At 43.0% G+C, this 21,118-nt stretch overlaps 1 protein-coding gene and 1 pseudogene across 3 annotated transcripts in view; both read left to right on the plus strand.

Moving 5' to 3' along the window:
• The window catches only part of DTNBP1 (dystrobrevin binding protein 1), a 157,846-nt gene that overhangs the window by 127,434 nt on the left and 9,294 nt on the right, over positions 1-21,118 (plus strand). Inside the window, exon 8 of one of the 2 annotated variants that reach the window (XM_080656839.1) lies at positions 16,818-16,970. The exons of the other annotated variant lie outside the window; for it this stretch is intronic. Coding sequence (XP_080512965.1) covers positions 16,818-16,970 — 153 coding nt within the window. The remainder of the gene's footprint in view (positions 1-16,817; positions 16,971-21,118) is intronic. 2 annotated transcript variants of the gene reach the window in all.
• Positions 1,021-9,955, plus strand: LOC308242593 (5'-nucleotidase domain-containing protein 2-like; annotated as a pseudogene). Its single transcript has 2 exons — positions 1,021-1,044; positions 8,506-9,955. The product of its transcript is annotated as a 5'-nucleotidase domain-containing protein 2-like (transcript).

Raw genomic sequence — 21,118 nt, forward strand, 5'->3', positions numbered from 1 at the left:
TTGGCCAAAAATGTTACTTAATTTTTGGTAACATATAGGGCTGAACATTTTTCTTTTCTGTGACTTATCTGTTTTTTTTCTATAGAAAGGATATTATTGGAGTCTTAATTTTTTCCAACAGTTTGCTTCAAAATAATAGTCTTTTGCCATTTGTCATAACTATTTTTTTTAATCTGTCATTTCCAATTCCATTGTATTTTTTTAAACGTGCAAGATTAGTGTTTGTGTTACATAAGATCTGTTGATCTTTGATAATCTCTTCAGTAGTGTGGAAGATCCTTCTGTTGGTAATTTTAAAGATTTAATTTGTCTTTTTTTAATTTGTTCATATTTTATTTTTTATGCTCAATTATTTAATTCATCTGGTATGCCTTTAAATTTATTTATAATTGGCCAGTTTTTACAATATTATTTATTACAGATTATTTTACTTTCTCATTTGTTCTGATTTTTCCTTTCGGTTTAACATATGGTTGAGTCTGTTTGGGGATATTTCATTTTAGTGATCTACCCATCTCTTCTTGTTTTCCATGATCTTTTAATTATTATTTTATGAAGTGTTTTAATATCTGGTAAGGCTAGGCTGTTCTCTACCTTTTGAAAAAATACATGATCAAAGTTGTGATATCAGGATTACTGGTATCACATTCTTTTCCATACCCCAAGGTCTTTGAAAAATGGAAAAGAATTTCAGTTTTTTCATCAGATTTTTATATTTAACAATTTCAATTCTTTTGTTAATTTCTGTAGTATGTATAATTTTGATTCACATTATTTATTTTGTTGATGTTTCAAAGTGTGTTAGCATATATTTAGGCAAAGTTTTTCTCAGTCATCTTAGGGTCCCTGGCTGGGTCTAAAAATTAAACTGACAAAGACAAATTAACAGGATAAAAGCATACAAATTTATGTAATATAAGTTTATGTGACATGGAGGCCTTCATAAGGAAATGAAGACCTGAGGAAACAGACCTGTGTATTGTTATGCAAGGTTGGATGGAGAATGCACAGTAGTGGAGGATGCAACAGGTGAAGGGGTATAAGGTGAGTGTAGAAAACGGGGTGGGGTTGCAGGGGGGCGGGGGGAGACTTAACAAGACCCCTGTGCTCGGATTCTTCTTAGAGTCCCTCTGTCTTGGGGTAAGGATGCTCCTCTCCTCCGGGTATGAGGATCCCCTGTTCAGGGGAGAAAGGTGGCAGGAAGGTAGGAGTAACCTTCTTGATTCTGTCATTTTCTCAGATTCCTTCAGCTTAAAATCTTCAGTATGCCAGGGTGCCATATTTTGGAGTGGCATATTCTGAACGCCATTATTCATCACATTTTTATATCTCTTCTGCATCTGTGTTGGCATACCCTCTCTCATATCTCACGTTGGGTATGTTTACTTTTTTCTCTTGGGTTTTATTTTCCAGAGTTTTATCTATTAGTTTAAATACAAATGTAATTTTATATTGTTTACATGAATGTCTAACTAAAAATTATTGGAAAACCTCTTTATGTTGTTTCTGGATCTGGAAAGGATGAGAACATACCGTGGTTAGAGCTGGGTTCAGGAAAAAAAAATAGATCTGGTCACCTTGTTTTGGTCTCCTGCTGTATGAAGCCACCAAGTCATTGAGCAGGGACTTAAGGGGTTCCACAGAATGGGATAGAGTTGCTGTGGAGGGAACCCACCTAGGGTGCTTGTCTCTCATCAATAATGATGACCATAGGTCATGCTTGTTTGATATTATGCATTCAGTTGTTGCTGAAGATTTTCCTTTTTAGGTGATTTTGTAGATATTTTTAAAAGAGTTAAGGAGAGGCCATTTCTGTCATTTCTGTGAATTGTGCCAGCTTCCCCATCTTATATTTCTTTCATTTTTTTATTCTACAAATATTTGTACAAAGTAAACATTTGAAGTGGGTGCACAGTTATAGTTCACCTCAAGCAATGGTTCTTAGTCTGATCTTTGGACCCCACAGCATCGGAATCACCTGGGAGTTGGTTAGAAATGCAAAGTCTCTGTCCCCCCATTACTGAATCAGATATTCTGGGCATGGGGTCCAGCAATCTATGTTCATCAGCCCTTGAGGTGATTTTGATGCCACTAAAGGTTGAGACCACTGGCCTACTTTCTTTATGTATAACCCCTTGGAATGAGTTCTTTAATAGCAGGTTTATACTGCTTTTCCAGAATCTTTCATGCAGTAATAATAAAATATCTTGGGAGTTTGGAAGGATTCCTATAGAGATCTAAACCTCTTCTCTTCTCCCCCTTCCAAGTAATTGTTATTGAGTAGGTCACAGTACCCTAAGTAAAATTCAGGGAAGTTTCAGATGTGATGTAAAACTTTTAGGAAATTGGCTATTGTTTAAATATCCATAACACAGAGCTTCTAGCCTGGAATTTTTTAGTCCTACAGGAAAACAAAAAAGAAAAACCATCCAAAACATGGGGAAACATGAAATAACACTTCATAATTTACACAGCATTTTTATGTATTGTTTCTGGAAAAAGTACCTTCTGTCAACATATCACAGAATAGCACTTTCAAATGGAGTTGAACCACTCCTTGACCTGTGTGACTCATCCTATTCATTTAGTTATCTGTGGATCCCTGCAGGAAGTACAGCCGTCTCCATGCTACCTGAACTCATTCAAGGCCACTAAGCTCTGCCACCAACTTCCCACCTTTAGCCTTGAACAGATTCATAGATCATGAAACTTCTGCCCTCAGATTGAGTGCATTTCTCACTTATCCATTAACCTTAAGCTAATCATTCTTTAAGCAATAAAATGACAAGGAAAGGAATACAAAAATACCTTAAGGTTTTTGTTAATAGTTACATTTAATTTTTTTTTTGAAATATCACTGTCAAATTCAAAAGATCCTAAATTCCTTGCTGCTAATCTGATTTTCATATAATTTTACCAAAGCATAGACAGGATTTGGGATTACCTCTTTCTTCCTCGATGAAAAGTTAATACAAATAGAAATATAGTATTTAAGAACTGGACATAATCTTCTTATGGATATCATCAAACACTCCCTCCTTACCCCTTAACTGATGGTCATCCGAGGCTAGAGACTCACAGCTACACCAGGTCATCTGGGCTGCCTTGTCCCTCCCAGAAAAGGTAAGGTACAGTTGAGCATTTCTGTCTTACTCTTTTCAGCAGACCTTGTACACATTGTGTTTCTGCAGTATCGATATGCTAATATTCTAGATAGTGGTCATTTCCTTCAGGGTAATTGACAGAAATTTTGAAAGCGTTCCAGAAGTTTAGATACTAGAATAGTGTTTGTTTCCTGTGACCTGGGTTTAGGAAACAGCTGTTCAGTAGCTGCTCAGAACTTGGTGACATCTCCTGAGGAGTTGCCATGAGTTCTTTGTTGTCTAAAAGTTATTTCTTCTGACTGTCTGCAATTATTCTAAACCACCACACTTTAGGTAAGGACCATCCTTTCTTAGTTGCATGTAAACAAATAAAATAAGTACCATTTGGTTCTGGATAAATGTGTGTAAGGGGTATTTGTGTGTGTGCATGTATGTGTGTTGGAGGAGGGTGAAGAAAACTCCTGTAAAAAGTCATTTCACTTTCTTTTTTAAAATGTGTTCATTTTAGCATGCTTAGGAGAATTAATTTTTGAAATACCAATTCTGAGGAATAGGGGCTCTATAATACTTTAGAATACTCATCGAAATAATATATGGTATAAAGTAATTTTAAGTCTGTCATAGAGAGTAATTATGAAAGCTAAATAGAAAACCTTTAAAAATTGTAGAATCATAGGGCACAGAAGTTGATATTTTAAAAATCCATGTTTAAAAAACCCTATTCTAGAAAAATATTTTAGTGTGTCTTTTGGTCCAATCTGAGACAGCTTGTATTCATTTTTTAAGGTGGGATAGACTTTAAAAATGGTTGAGTTTGTATTATTTTGAAAACTAATTTAAGGCAGAAATAAAACATAGCTGTTAAATATAGTAAAAGCGCAGAATTGGTGGTTTTAAAATGAAGGAAATCTTGTGTTGCATTGTATATTTTTTCATTGTCTAACAAGTCCTCAGTTCCTGAATAGAATTTTTTAAATTAAATGTTTTACTGTGTCCAAATGTAAAGAAAAGTAAAGTTATGGAAAAAAAAGAGAAATATCTCAAGGAACTAAAAGTACCATTAGAAAAGAAGCAATAATTTAAAAAGATAAGAGGAAGTTCAAACTTGTTTCTAACAGATACACACTCTGGGGAAAAGAAGGGAGACAGGTAACAGATTCCTTGCATTACAGTTAGTAAGTCTCACCAGGTGCTGGCAGAGTGGGGGCACCCAGACAGGCATGGAGATGGGGATAGGATATGGAACAGCCACTCCGAGAAAGTTTGGCAGTTCCTTTCCAAACTAAACAATGCACTTATCATATGACCCAGGAATTGCATTCTTACACATTTATCTCAGAGAAGGGACTTATTTTCATTCAGGAACTAATATACTAATGTTCATAGCAGGTTTATTCATAATAGCCAATAGTGAATGAATGAATTCAGTGAGTGAATGGTTAAACAAACTGTGATACATCTATACCATGGAATTCTGTTCAGCAAGAAAAAGGAACAAATTGTCAGTGCATGCAACGACTTGGATGACCCTCAAGGAAATTTTGCTGAGTGAAAAAATGAAAGGGTATATACTTCATGATTCCATGTATGTAAAATGTGTGAAATAACATCCTATATAATAAAAGGTTAATATGCAAACCTACTGAACAGCGGAACGACTGGTTGCTATGACGTGCATTGACCACCAGGGGGCAGACACTCAACACAGGAGCTGCCCCCTGGTGGTCAGTGCGCTCCCACAGTGCTCATGGCTGGTGAGTGCAGTTGTGGTGGCGGGAGTGTTTCCCACCTCCGTGGCAGCACTAAGGATGCGAGAGGGTGCAGGCTGGGCTGAGGGACCCCTCTCCCCCACCCCGCCTCGAGTGCACAAATTTTGTGCACCAGGCCTCTAGTAATTACAGGTTTGGAGAACAGGTTAGTAGTTAGGGAAAGGAGGGTATGGTTACAAGAAGGTGACCTGGGCAACTAAGATAGTACAGTTGAATGTCTTGATTGTGGTTGTTATACAAGACTGGACATAAAACATCATAGGGCTCCCCTGCCTGGCCCCCAAACACACACAGTGCATGTGTGACTGGTGAAGTCTGACTAAGCGCTGTGGAATGCACCAGTGTCAATTGTTTGGAGTTTGATATTGTACCATCTTGTTTATACATAACATTGCGGAAGTTCAGGGTGGATGCACAGGACTACCCTATACATTTTTTTACAACATCCTCTGAACCTATCATTGTTTTAAAGAAAAAAATTTAAAACAGCATTTTTCCAGTGGTACAAAAAACAAAAAAGATTAAACATAGTAACTTCATCTAGTTCACGGAAAAAAGAAAACCTGATGTATGTACACCCAAATGTTAGTTGTGGTCATCTATTTTTGGTGATTTCAGAGGACTTTTAAAAGTTCTGACACACTGACAGATTTTAGTATTGTCTTTTAGAGGTCCTGTAGTTTTACAGCCCGTTAGCAGTTAAGTTTTTATCAAAAACACTTTGGAAAGTATTTGCTTACTATTTGTATTTAGAAATTTGTTTAGAAATTTTTAGAGATTTCACATTTCTGCCTTGATCATGTCATATGTATCTTAGTATCACAAAATTCATACTCTCCTACTCTCCAACAGTATAAAAACATCTGAACTCTAAATATTTAAATCATAGGTTTTAAATTTATTTTTAGTCTGTTACTTATCTTGGATGAAAAATTCTCTTAATCTTTAATATTATGTAAAGATTACCAAAATTTTTCTTAACTCATATTTAAATTTTACTGTTTTCCTTTTAACATTGAAGAGGTTCTCACTAACTCTTTCACTAGAGAGGGTTATCCTGGTTGTCCTCACATCACCTGTGCCCTTCCTCCCAGCAGCTGCGGGGCCATTTTCAGGCCCAGCACCTCACTGTCTTTCGCTACTTGGCAGAGCAGTCATGTTAAAGGCTTACTAGGTGAACCGGTTAATAATGCAGATTTTTTTCAATAGATGGACTTACACATATGTTGATATATATACGATTTGATATATATGCTATTTTGTTGTATTGGCAACAAGCTTCAAAACTTCATATGTCAAATTTGCTGAAGGTGTTAATATCATAGATATTTTTACACTTAAAAATGTTGAATTTCGTGCCAAAAAAAGAGCACTTGCGGGAAGTTTTAACTCATTACTTTATTTTGAAGAAAAAATTATCATATACTTCGGGAAGCTTATGGTGAACATGCTCCATCTCAAGATACTTGAGAATGCAGTTTTAAATGCTTTAAAAGTGATGATTTTGATGTGAAAGACAAAGAACGTCCAGGTCAACCAAAAAAGTTTGAAGACCAATAATTACAAGCATTATTGGATGAAGATGCATGTCAAACTCAAAAACAACTTGCAGAAAGATTAAATGTTGCTCAGCAAACAACTTCCGATTGTTTACAAGCAATAGGAAAGATTTTAAGGGAAGGGAAATGGGTGCAACATCAACTGAATGAAAGACTAATGGAAAACCGAAAAGTCATCAGTAAAATGTTGCTTCAACGGCACGAAAGAAAGTCTTTTTTGCATCGAATTGTGACTGGTGATGAAAAGTGGATTTATTTTGAGAATCCCAAATGCACAAAATCATGGGTTGATACAGGTCAACCATCAACATCGACTGCAAGGCCAAATTGCTTCGGAAAGAAGACAATGCTCTGTGTTTGGTGGGATCAGGAAGGTGTGGTGTATTATGAGCTTCTAAAACCAGGTGAAACTGTTAATACTGATTGCTACCAACAACAAATAATCAATTTGAACCACGCTTTGATCGTGAAATGACCAGAATGTTCTAGAAGACACGGTAAAGTAATTTTGCTTCATGATGATGCACCATCACACACTTCAAAACCAGTTAAAGACATGTTAAAAGATCTTGCATGGGAAGTATTAACCCACCCGCTGTATTCACCAGACCTTGCTCCTTCAGATTACCACTTGTTCCTATCGATGGCACACGCACTTTCTGAGCAGCACTTCAAAACATACGAAGAAGTGGAAAATTGGGCCTCTGAATGGTTTGCCTCAAAACAAGAAAAGTTCTATTGGGACAGTATCACAAATTACCTGAAAGATGGGGGAAATGTGTAGCTAGCGATGGACATTACTTTGAATAAAGCACTTTTGATGCTTCTCTTGAAATTATTGTGTTTTCTTTGATTACAAAATCCACCATTATTAACCGGTACACCTAGTAGCTGTGGAATAGGTTGAAATGATTCCTAAAATGAGCCTGATGGATTTTAAAAAGTATTTCATATATTTTATGGAACCCTTATGCCCTATTAAAATTTATAATTGAGAATTGATTATACCATCTTCAGTGGTAATGGGATTTTGTTGTTGTTTGGAGTAATTTATCCATTTGAAATTGGTAGTGGTTGCTAAAGTGGAAGTTGCAGTCAGATAAAACTTGAGTAATGATCTGGAGTTGAAATAAAAGAGAAACAGACCTGGGTTGATAATGGAATTAAATGATTACACCTGACTCCTGGTAGAAAAACTACTGCAATTCTTTCATGTTTTTTTTTTTTTTCTTTCTTTTTAATCTTAAGGCTATGTTTTGCAGTTGTATAAATCTTAGTATTTGTTTTGCTTTCCCCAGTATAATAAATGACATCGTAAATGCAAACAAGGCATCATTTTTCCTTGTGGAAGATGTCCATAATTTGTATTTTTCTAGGGTCATTCTAAATTTACATGCTACTCACTCTCTAGATTTGAAATATCCCCTCAGATGTCCTTTCATCATTTTGCTATTCCCAAATGTGGTTGTTTCTTGGTGAAAACTGGGCTGGTGATTCCAGGACAAACAGCAGAATTAGAACATCCTCGTGCAGGCATGTGGCTGAGGGTGAATCTTCCCTGCTGCTGAGCAGGATAGTAATTCCGCGTTTGCTGTGTGCTCGTGTGGAGCTGGAGTGTGACTGCTCACTGTCAGACTCGCTCAGTGGCAGCTCTGAGGTGCCAGGAGCTCTGAAACAGTGTGTGTCCACACAGGGCAATTGAAGTATTTCAAACAAGTGTGTAAAGTGTTTTAAAACTTAAAACAATTGTTTTCTTCCTTTTTTAAAAAATGTTATTTTAAGTTTGCTAATCCAAACCTCCCCTTTTGTGAGGTTGAGACATGATTAGAGTTCATTCCCATACTGAAAACCTAAGATAAAAAACCGTAGGACTGGTTGAGGTCAGAATCTGGCAGGCCCAGTGACTCCTGGCCCACCACCTTAGAGTGGAAGGCCCAATCCTGCTCCAATTTAAAATGAGTTAAAAAGGGTCACCTGGGTGAGGTACAGGGCCTGAGAGAGAAGGGGCTGCTTTGGCGTCGGCTGCGCTCCGGGCCTCACCATGCATGACCTCCTCCCCTCCCCCACCCCAAGGTCTGCAGTCTCCTGAACCCAGCAGCCATCTATGCCAACAATGAGATCCGCCTGCATGATGTCGAGGCCTGTGGCTTCAACTATGACTACATGCTGACCCAGTACGCAGACTCGCAGACTCACTGCATCCAGAGGTCTTCAGTGCTGCCTGGGACATCCTGATTGAGCACTACACATACCCAGAGGGCATTCAGAAGTATGACTACAATCCCAATTTTGCTATCTGTGGCCTCCACTATGACATTCAGAAGAGCCTTTTGATGAAGAGCCTTCCATTATGTGCAAATGGGAATGGCTTAGAGGGGCCTGAAACCTGTGCCAGATGAGGAGGTGATCAACCTGTATGGGGGAACCCAGCACATCCCACCCTACCAGATGAGCGACGTCTATGGCAAGGGTCTCTCCATCAAGCAGTTCATGGACATCCTCTCGCTGCCAGAGATGGCACTGCTCTCCTGCATGGTGGATCACTTCTTGGGCCATGGCCTGGAGTTTGACCAAGCGCACCTCTACAAGGCCATATCAGATGCCATTTGAGATGTGCACGTGAAGGGCCTCAGGTACCAGTGGATTGAACGGAACATGGAGAAGTACATCCTGAGAGGGGATGAGACATTCACCGTCCTGAGCCGCCTGGTGGACCACGGGAAGCAGCTGTTCCTCATCACCAACAGCCCTTTCAGTTTCGTGGACAAGGGGATGCAGCACATGGTGGGTCCCAACTGGCGCCAGCTGTTTGATGTGGTCATCATCCAGGCGGACAAGCCCAGCTTCTTCACCAACCCGCGCAAGCCTTTCAAAAAACTTGATGAGAAGGGCTCGCTCCAGTGGGACCACATCACTAGCTTGGAAAAGGTCAAGATCTATCGGCAGGGAAACCTGTCTGACTTCCTGCGTCCCACAGAATGGCGCGGGTCCTGTATGCTCTACTTCGGAGACCACCTCTTCAGTGACCTGGAGGACCTCATGCTGCGGCATGGCTGGTGCACAGGTGCCATCATCCCTGAGCTGCAGCTTGAGATCCGTATCATCTACACGGAGTGGTACATGCATTCACTGGCGTGGCAGCAGGAGCTCCCGGGGCTGCTGGAGCACATACAGACCTACCAGGATGCCGAGTCATGGCAGGTGCTGGCTTTCTGGATGAAGGACTGGCAGGAGTTGAGGTGTATCACCAAGGCCCTGTTCAATGCTCAGTTTGGGAGCATCTTCCGCACCTTCCACAACCCCACCTACTTCTCAGGGCGCCTCATGCACTTCACTGACCTGTATATGGCCTCCCTCAGCTGCCTGCTCAACTACCGTGTAGAATTCACCTTGTACCCGCGCCATCTGCCCCTGCAGCAGGAGGCGCCACTCCTGGGTGGACCAGCTCTGCACCAGCTGCATGAAGACATCCTTCCTCAGTGACATGGCCCACATCCGTAGAGAACACCTTTATTGTCCATAACAGGCCCCAGCCCCTCCTGCCCCGCCCACTCTGGACAGCGTCTGTCCAGATGGGCAATAAAATGATCTCGCTCCCAAAAAACAAAAAAACAAAAACAGTAGGACTTACAATTGAGAAACATGAGAGAACTGAACTGAAGCAGAAGTCTTAAGAAGAATGAAAGTTTCCAAGTTACATAAGTATATCTGTATAGAAAATCTTAATTCAAACAGCATAGTCTTTCATGAAAATTCCTTTGATGCTGTCTACATTGATCTTTGTTTTGGAGCTGCTTATTCTGTAATTGTCTTTTAAAAGGTTAGTTGGCCTTTGTGTGAAGTGTTTGAAGCATCCCTAATCTGCTTCAGGGCTGTCTATTCCCTGCACATGGGGCGTGGAACAGGTAGGCTGCCGGCTGAAGGCAAAGGGAAAGCCATCCTCTTCAGTCCTCTTCTTTCTGCTCTTGGGAGCGCACTCTGAATTCCTTGCAGATTTATTAAGGGCACTGAGAGGTGACTAGCTCTGAAGTGTCTGGTTCCTGGTAATGTTTCATACCATTTCCTTTTAAAGAATCTGCTGTTTTAAATAGTGCTGGTATTAACATTAGCTGTCAGCTATTGGTCAGTGCCGTGTGTCTGGCTATTCATATGTGTTACCTCATCTGATTCTGCCAACAACCTTATGAAATAGGTCTTTTTACCTTTCTTCTACTGAGGAGGAAGTTGAGACACAGAGAGATTAACTTAATTCTAGCTAGTAATAGATGTCCTGGCCTGGGTTTCTCTGGAAGCAGAGCCCGAGATGAGGATTTTGCTGCAGGAAGTTTGTTTGGGAGGTGATCCCAGGAAGCAGGAGTGAGAGCAGAGAGAGCGAGCAAGGAAGAAAAGTTAATAAAGGGATGGATTATTCAAGTTGCTGCCACAGCCGGGGGTCTGCAGCTCCACCAGGACCTCTGAGTTGTGTTCAGATGACTTCTAGAGTCATCTACCCAAAGGATGGGAGACTGGGCTGTGGTACACTGACTTCTGTCAGCCTTTGGGTTAAAGCCACCTTCATTCCCCAGAATTTGTTATGCTAGCTTGTCCGTTCTAGGATTCAGAGAATACTCCAACTAGAAAGTCACAGAGGCTCACAGGCATGGCCTTGCGGTGGGGCCTGTGGGCATACGAAGGAGATCCCACAGAGCTGCCTTCCAGAGTGGCAGCTGAAATCAGAGGTAGGCTGAGGGAGGGCTGTGGTGTGAGGCACAGAAGCACCTGCTAAAAGGGATGAGACCCCAGCCCTGCTGACTGATTCAGAACCTGTGATCTTTTCAGGTTACATCTTCCTGTAAACAAAGATGTGAGGTGCATGTGTAAGTTAGGGTGATGTGGAAATATAGAATGCACATCATCAGTATTATACATAGAACTAGGGGCCCAGTGCACAAATTTGTGCACCTTGAAAGGAACTGTGGGCCGCAAGGCTGTGGTGGGCACAGGGGCGGGTCTTGGCCCATCCTCCACCTCCTGACCGGCCCCTCCCTCCATGGCCCCCAGTCTCCAGTCTGCTGGCAGCCCTGCTCGCACCGACTGACAGTGCAGAGCAATTGGGGTTGCCGCCAGCAGTGGGTGCGAGCGAGGCCGGCGCTATCAGCGGGTGTGAACAACAGCTGTTGCCCCTGATCTCCCCTCAGGAGCAGGGGGAAGTGGAGAAGCCCTCAGGGGCAATCAGGGTCAGCAGCTGCCGCTTGCACCCACTGATGGCACCGAGTGATTGAGACTACCGCTGGGCACTGGCGGCGGGTGTGAGCGGCGGCTCTGGCACCAGCTGTGGGTGCGAGCAGGGCCAGCGCTGGCAGTGGGTGTGAGTGGTGGTGCCAGCAGCAGGTGCAAGTGGGGCCGGTGCCAGCAGCAGGTACGAGTGCCAGCTGGGACCACGGTTTGTGGGAGCAAAGAATTTTCAATAACCAGCAGAGGCTCACCCCAATGACAGCAACTGGTCCCCCACCTTGGTCTGGCGCCCCACTCACCTGCTCCACCATCCCGCTGTGGCTGACACCCACCATGTTCTGCACATGCCCCCTGGTGGTCAGCACACATCATAGCAACTGGTGTTCAGTTGTTCCGGTTGTTCCACGGTTCAGTCTATTTGCATATTAGTCTTTTATTATATAGGATTATATGTCATTGGGAAGATTTACTTTCCTGTTTGTGTTGCTTTGGTTAATGATAAATTTGTATTTCTTGCATATATGCAGATTACAATGGAGGAATGTAGGGAGCCGTTATAGGGTTAAGCCTTGGACTGACCTGCTGGCAAAGCCGCAAACAAGTCCCAGCCTAGAGGGCACAGCCCTCTTAGCACAATTAAGCTTGATCTTGTGACTGCTCCCTAGATCTTTCCTGGGTGGCTAATGGGCTATGGGAGGGGCAGCAGGTGCTGCCAAAACAAGTGAAACTTACAAGAACATTGTAAATTACCTTGTTTACCTCTGACTATAAAATAAAGCATCAGTTTGCAGTCTGGATCTGTTCTGTGGTCTCAGTCATGCACAGAAGATCCACCTAGACCCAGCTTATTCTCTTTGTCTTTTTTGCATCCTTCGCCAGCCCTCCCTCAGGCTCGCTGAACCCTTGGCTGTGCTGGCGTGGCACAGAGGAATGCCCAGAATATTCTAAGTATTGGATACTGTAACCAGTTTGGAATAAAAATATGCTCCATTATCAAGTTTTTAAGATACATCATGCCTACAGGATTTTATAAAACTCAGAGTTGTGAAGTGTGATGTTGAGTGTTTGTGGGTGTAGGGCAATGACTAAGGCAGCCATATGGTAGATCATTGTACGTATTGCTATAGTGTGTTTTTTGTTGTTTAAAAAATTTCTTGATAGCATCCTAGAGTTTTTCATTGAGATATAATAGATAAATAACATTGTGTAAGTTTAAGGTGTACAACATGTTGATTTATTGTATTTATATATTGCAATATAAATACCACTGTAGAGTTAGCAAAACCTCCATCACTTCACATAATTATCCTAAATAATAAAAGGCTAATATGCAAATTGACTGAATGGCCGAACGACTGGTTGCTATGATGCGTACTGACCACCAGGTGGCAGACTTTCAATGCAGAGCTGCCCCCTGATGGTCAGGGTGCTCCCACAGGGGGAGCACTGCTCAACCAGAAACCGGGCTCAAGGCTGGCAAGCACATCGGCAGTGACAGGAGCCTCTTCAGCCTCTGTGGCGGCGCTAAAGATATCTGACTGCTGGCTTAGGCCCACTCCCCACCGTCAGTCAGACATCCCCCAAGGGCTCCTGGACTGGGAGAGGGCTCAGGCTGAGCTGAGGGACCCTCCCAAATGCATGAATTTCCTGCACCGGGCCTCTAGTCTTTTATAACACAACTAGAGCCCCAGGGCATGAAATTTGGGCACAGGGGTGTGTGTCCCTCAGCCCAGCCTGCACCCTCTCCAATCTGGGACCCATTGAGGAATGTCTGACTGCCCATTTAGGCCCAATCCTACCGGGATCAGACCTAAAAGGGCAGTCGGACATCCCTTTCACAATCCAGGACTGCTGCCTCCCAACTGCTCGCCTGCCTGCCTTCCTGATTGCCCTAACCTCTTCTGCCTGCCAGCCTGATCACCCCCTAACCACTCCCCTGCCTACCTGATTGATGCCTAACTGCTCCCCTGCCAGCCTGTTTGGCCCTAACTGCCCTCCCCTGCAGGCCTGGTCACTCCTAACTGCCCTCCCTGCAGGCCTGGTCCCCGCCCCCCAAGTGCTCTCCCTTGCAGGCCTGGGTCCCCCACAACTGCCCTTCCCTGCAGGCCCGGTCGCCCCCAACTTCCCTCCTCTGCCGGCCTGGTCACCCCTAACTGCCTTCCCCTGCAGGCTTGATCGCCCCCAACTGCCCTCCCCTGCTGGCCTGATCGCCCACAACTGCACTCCCTTGCAGACCTGGTCCCTCCCAACTGCCCTCCCCTGCTGGCCATCTTGTGGTGGCCATCTTGTGTCCACATGGGGTCAGTCATCTTTGACCACATGGGACAGCCATCTTGTGTGTTGGAGTAACAGTCAATTTGCATACTATTCTTTTATTAGATAGGATTAGATAGGATAGAGGCTTGGTGCACGGGTGGCGGCCAGCTGGTTTGCCCTGAAGGGTGTCCCGGATCAGGGTGGGGGTTCCCTTGGGGTGTGGGGCAGCCTGGGTGAGGGGCCTGTGGTGGTTTGCAGGCCGGCCATGCCCCCCAGAGACCCAAACGGAGGCCCTGGTATCTGGGATTTATTTATCTTCTATAATTGAAACTGTAGCCTTCAGCAGAGCCAAGCCTCCTGCTCGCTCTGTGGCTGCAGCCATTTTTGTTGAGATTTATTTATCTTCTATAATTGAAACTTTGTACCCTTAAGCAGAGGCCAAGGCAGGCCAGGTCTGCGGAAACTTGGCTTCCTCTATCACCAGGGGCAACTCAAGCCTCCTGCTCTCTCCAGCTCTGTGGCTGCCACCATTTTTGTTGGGATTTCTTTATCTTCTATAATTGAAACTTTGTAGTGTTAAGCGGAGGCCAGGGCAGGCGGAAAGCTTGGCTTCCTCCATCGCCGGGGAAACCCAAGCCTCCTGCTCGCTCTGTGGCCACAGCCATCTTGGTTGGGTTAATTTGCATACTTGCTCCAGATTGGCTGGTGGGTGTGGCTTGTGGGTGTAGCGAAGGTATGGTCAATTTGCATATTACTCTTTTATTAGATAGGATATTGTTGACCATCATCACAGTGCTGTACATTAGGTCTCCAGAACTTACTCATCATCTAACTGCAAATCTGTACCTTTTGACCAACATCTCCCCCATCTCCCATCACCCAGCCCCTGGTAACCACCAGTCTACTCTGTTTCTAAGAGTAGATTTTTCAGATTCCACATGTAAGTGATATCATACAATATTTGTCTTTGTCTGACTTATCTCAGTAAAGTGCCCTCAACACCCATCCATGTTGTCTCAGATGGTAGGATTTCCTTCTTCTTCATGCCGACTGATACTACGTTTTTTATAAACACATCTTCATTATCCATTCATCCAGTGACACTCAGGCTCTCTCTGTGTCTTGGCTACTGTGAATAATGCAGTCAACATGGGGGTGCAGATATCTTTTAAATATCCCCCTTTTATTTCCTTTGGCTAAATACCCAGAAGTGGGGTGGCTGGATCATATAGTAGATCTATTTTTAATTTTTTGAGGAACCTTCATATTGTTTTCCATAGTAGCTTCACCAATTTACAGTACCACCAAGAATGTACAAACATTCCCTTTTCTCCACATCCTTGCCAACTTATTTCTTGTCTTTTTTTATAACCATTCTAACAGGTGTGAGGCAGTATCTCATTATGGGTTTGATTTTCATGTCCCTGATGATTAGTGATGTTGAGCATCTTATCTTGTACCTGTTGGCCATTTGTATGTCTTCTTTGGAAAAATGTCTATTCAGATCCTCTATGCATTTTAATTAGATTTTGTTTTTGTTTTTTGTGGGTTTTTTTTTTTTTTTTTTGAGTTGTATGGGTTCTAATATCCCAAAGTTGTTGACACTCCCCAGAGATAACCTGAGGGGAGAGTGTCTTGGGTGAAATTATTTTACCATGTTTTGGGCCCTATGTTTATCCCAAGACGGTAAGGTAGCTGAAACTTTGTTCTCCTGCCAAACTCATCCAAGCATGGTGTCTGCCACAGGGTAGGTGTTGCACAGTATTTGTTTAAGGTAAAGAATTCAAGTGGTTCTCTCTTCCATTCTCCAGCTAGTCAGATTTGGGCAGGGCTGGGATTCATGTAGACAGCTAATTTGGAGTACCCTATACTGCTGCGGAATGAATCACTACACCCAAAAGCTTGAAACAGCAAAAATAGCTCATAGTCTATAGGTCAGAAGTCAGGGTCTGGTGTGACGACCAGGTTCTCTGCTCAGGGTCTCCCAGGCTGAAACGGGTGACAGCCAGGCTGAGATCTGTTTTCTTCCTTCCTGAGCCCTGCCTTGAAGGATCACTGCTCATTTTAATTATACAATTCTTTCACATTATTTCACTTAAGTTCCACATTCATATTGGATTCATAATATTTCTGTCCTAAATTTTCAGATGAGTACTGTAAGGTTCAGAACGATTAACTGACTAGCCAGTTTGCACAGTTAATAAACAGCAGAGCCTTTTCTACTAGACCACAATGGCTATATTGTTGCTCTTTAAGAAACATTGAGTCCTTCCTATGTGCCCGGCTCTGAGCGAGGTGATAAGTTATTAAAATGAATAACATGGTCACAGTTCTCCAGGAAGTCCAAGTCTTTACCGGTTGTACTGTGATGCATGTCAGCTACAGAAGTTTGCTCAGTGTTACAGAAACCTCAGGATGGAGCAAAAATTCTACCTGAGTTGAGGGGTTAACTGAGAAGTCAGTCTTGAAAGACGAACATCTCTTCTGGGAAGAGTGGGAGATGTGGGTGGGAAGGTCATTCCAGGCAGAGGAACAGCATGAGCAAAGGTGGCAGGAACAGTGCAGCCGACTGGGAGGGAGGAGTGGTTGTGTTGCAGTCAGGGCACCCTCCAGAGTTTGACGCGATCAGCTTAGAGCAGGGGTGGGCAAACTTTTTGACTCGAGGGCCACAATGGGTTCTTAAACTGGACCGGAGGGCCGGAACAAAAGCATGGATGGAGTGTTTGTGTGAACTAATATAAATTCAAAGTAAAGGAGCGGAGGGGAGAGCAAGAGAACCGGATAGAACAGCTGGATCCGGCCCGCGGGCCGTAGTTTGCCCACAGCTGGCTTAGAGTGTAGATGTGAGTAGGTATTTATACCCACTTCCTATCTCAGTTTCTTTTCAAACCTGACCCAAATTATTGTTTCCTTAGCGGAACTAGATGCTGAGCATACCCAGAAGGTCCTGGAAATGGAACACACCCAGCAAATGAAGCTGAAGGAGCGGCAGAAGTTTTTTGAGGAAGCCTTCCAGCAGGACATGGAGCAGTACCTTTCCACAGGCTACCTGCAGATAGAGAGGCGAGGCAAGTGGCGGGCTTCTGGAGTGTGTGGAGATGCTGTCATGTGTACCCCCGAGTGGGGTGTGGTGTAAAGTTCCCCAAAATCAGAGTGGATGCATCATATTTGTCTTGCCATTGTTTTTGCCTTTCTATCGTTCTAGGCTTTAGTTGAAGATATTTAGAAAGCATAAAATACATTAGTGAAAAAAAGACAAAAGAAGCATTACCCATAATTATACAGCACAGAATAATCCCTAATACTTGTTTAAAATGGTTCTTTCCGGTCTCCGTGTGTGAGTCTGTATAATTGGTATCAAACTGTACACATATCTGGCTTTATACTTTTTCTTAATACTGTGTGGGATCTTTCCCCTGATATTATTAAAACTTCTTTGAAAGATGTTTTAAAACCTGTATCTTCATTGTCAGGGTGAATCTAGTTGAACTTCTGTAACTGTGCTATGATCAACATCTAGATGCATGAATGTTAGGCTGCATCTCATAGCTCCCAAGAGCAAACTAAGTAGCAGAGAAATACTATTAAGCTACTGGCTCCTCCATCAGCCCCTCCTTCCCAAGACCTGGGAGTGGTGGGGGCAGCAGGAAGCATTGGGTAGGTGGGCGAGAGGGCAGGAGCAGCCTCCCAGTCCCAGACAGTGTGGAGAAGTGCCCAGAGCTTCCCCGACTACCTGCCTTTCTGTCCTCCTGGGCATCTCACCTCTGGAAACCCCTCTCCTTCCCAGTTATCTCTGTGCTCAGCTCTCATGCGCCTCCCTGGCCAGCCTGGCTGTGGATGTTGTTCTCTATACAGACCCTCACCACAGCCCCCAGTTTATCTCTGTTACCCTTACTCTGTTCCTGGTCAGTCAGCTCCGTGTCCACCCCAGGAGAGGTTAAAGAAATCAAAGAACCAGGAAGGAAAATAATGTAGGAAAAACAAAAGAACAGTAATATGTGAATGGTCAGAATGCACTGAAGACTGCATTATGTAGACAATGCTTTTTTATTTTTTTTTAAATAAATCTTCATTGTTGAAAGTATTATATATGTTCCCTTTTTCCCCCATTGACTCTTTCCAGCCCTCCCCACCCCTCCCCCAGGTCTTCAGCTCCCTATTGTCCATGTCCATGGGTTATGCATATATACATACAAGGTCTTTGGTTGAGTACCTCCCACCCACCTCCCCCACCTTCCCTCTGAGGTTCCACACTCTGTTCCATGCTTCCATGTCTCTGGATCCACTCCGTTCATCTGTTTATTTTGTTACTTAGATTCCACATATGAGTGCAATCATGTGATACTTATCTTTTTCTGACTGACTTATTTCACTTAGCATGATACTCTCCAGGTCCCTCTCCAGGGGTCCTCAAACTTTTTAAACAGGGGGCCAGTTCACTGTCCCTCAGACCATTGGAGGGCCGGACTATAGTTTTAAAAAAAAACTGAACAAATTCCTATGCGCATTGCGGGCTCGGGACGAGTTGGCTGCTAAGCAGGACAGGCAGCGGCACCTGGCGGGCTGGATAAATGTCCTCGGCGGGCCGCATGTGGCCCGCGGGCCGTAGTTTGAGGATGCCTGCTCTATGCTGTCTCAAAGGGTGAGAGATTCTTCTTTTTACTGCTGCATAGTATTCCTTGGTGCATATGTACCACAGCTTTTTTATCCACTCATCTACTGATGGGCACCTGGGCTGTTTCCAGATCTTAGCTATTATAAATTGTGCTGATACAAGCATAGGGGTGCATACCTTCTTTCCGATAGGTGTTCTGGGATTCTTAGGATATATTCCTAGAAGTGGGATTACTGCATCAAATGGCAGTCCATATGTAATTTTTTTAGGGAAGTCCATATTGTTTTCCATAATGGTTGCAAAAGTCTGCATTCCCACCAGCAGTGTACTAGGGTTCCCTTCTCTCCACATCCACGCCAGCACTTGTCATTTGTTAATTTATTGGTGCTAGCCATTCTGACAGGTGTGAGGTGATACCTCATTGTCATTTTAATTTGCATCTCTCGGATGATCAGTGACCTTGAGCATTTTTTCATGTTTCTCCAATCTGTATATCCTCTTTAGAGAAGTGTCTATTTAGGTCCTTTGCCCATTTTTTAATTGGATTGTTTGTCTTCCTTTTGTTGTATGAGTTTCTTATATATTTTGGATATTAGCCCTTTATCTGATGTATCATTGCCAATATGTTCTCCCATACAGTGGGCTCCCTTTTCAGTTTGTTGATGGTTCCTTTTGCTGTGCAGAAGCTATTTATTATGATGTAGTACATTTGTTTATTTTCTCCTTAGTTTCCTTTGCCCTAGGACAGTGGTCAGCAAACTGCGGCTCGTGAGCCACATGCGGCTCGCAAGCCACGGTTTGCCGCTCTGTTGCCGACCACTGATAGACTCTCGATTCCAATAATTACAGGCTGCTGCTGTTCCTTGTGATTAAGCCCCTATCCCAGTGGTCGGCAAACTCATTAGTCAACAGAGCCGCAGTTTGCCGACCACTGCCCTAGGAGATGTATCTGTAAACATATTGCTATGAGAGATGTCTGAGATTTTGCTGCCTATGGCTTCTTCTAGGATTTTTATGGTTTCACGACTTACATTTAAGTCTTCTATATATTTTGAGTTTATTCTTGTGTTTGGTGTAAGTTGGTGGTCTAGTTTCATTTTTTTTTTTTTTTGCATGTATTTGTCCAATTTTCCCAACACCATTTATTCAAGATAAATGTCTTGACTCATTGTATGTTCTTCCCTCCTTTGTCAAATAGCAATTGAGCGTAATGGCTTGGGTCAACCTCTGGGTCTCTGTTCTGTTCCATTGGTCTATCTGTCTGTTTTGTGCCCAGTACCAGCTGTTTTGAGAACAGTGGCTGTGTAGTATAACTTGAATTCTGGTATTGTGATTCCTCCAACTTTGTTAAGATTACTGCAGCTCTTTGAGGTTTGTTTTTATTCCATATAAATTTTTGGAGTATTTGTTCTAGCTCTGTGAAGTATGCTGTTGGTATTTTAATAGGGATTGCATTGAATCTGTAGATTGCCTTGGGTAGTATGGACATTTTAATGATGTTGATTCTACCAATCCATGAACATGGCATATTTTCCACTTGTTTATATCTTATTCTGTCTCTTTTTTCAGCATCCTGTAGTTTTCCAAGAACAGGTCTTTTGCCTCCTTGGTTAAGTTTATTTCTAAGTATCATTTTGTTGTTGTTGTTGCAATGGTAAATGGGATTGTTTTTATAGTTTCTTTTTCTGAGAATTCATTATTGTTATATAAAAAGCCATTGATTTTTGGGTGTTGATTTTATATCCTGCTACATTGCCAAATTCATTTATTAACTCTAGTAGTATTTTGGTGGTGTCTTTAGGGTTTTCTATGTACAATATCATGTCATCTGTGAATAATGAGAGTTTTACTTCTTCTTTGTCAATTTGGATGCTTTTATTTCTTCTTCTTGTCTGATCATTGTGGCTAGGACTTATAGTACTATGTTGAATAAGAATGGTGAAAGCGGACATCCCTGTCTTGTTCCTGTTCTTAGTGGAAATGGTTTTAGTTTTTGCCCCCAGTGGGTACAATGTTCACTGTAGATTGTCATATATGGCCTGTTTGGGTTTGTGACTCTGTATTAGGTAATCTACTACACCTCTCAATCTCTAGTGCAGGATGGTGTCAAAAGCTGTGTCTAACTAATTAGATCAGGCAAAGACTCAAAGCCTCCAGAAACCGCATGTGGCTACAGAGTGATAGGATTCCTCTTGATCTGCCCTCAGGCAATCGTCCACAGGTGTGGTAAGAGTTTTCTTCAACAGGGTGGAGTAATTGTTTCTGCCTGGAGGCTAATTATTATTCTTAGTCTCATAAGGGGCAAGAAGTTTTCCATTAGGGTGGGTCAGCTGTCTTCCCCCCAGGCAATGCTGCCTGTATAGCAATTGTCTCCATGAGAAAGATGACATCTGCAGCATGAGGGAATGGCTCAGCACAGGAAATCAGGGTGTCTGCCTTCTGAGTTCTTAACCCAGAGCCCTTGGTCCTGGCTTCTGCTCACCCAGCTCCAGTCCACTCTGCTGTTCCTCTTGTGGAGCACGAGATGGGTGGCTCCACAGGAAATTTTATGCGTTGGCCCTTTAAGAGAGTGCCTGAATTTCTAACCATCTCTCCCTGGCA

This window comes from Plecotus auritus (assembly GCF_963455305.1).
Source record: "Plecotus auritus genome assembly, chromosome: 2".
In the NCBI taxonomy this organism is placed as follows: domain Eukaryota; kingdom Metazoa; phylum Chordata; class Mammalia; order Chiroptera; family Vespertilionidae; genus Plecotus; species Plecotus auritus.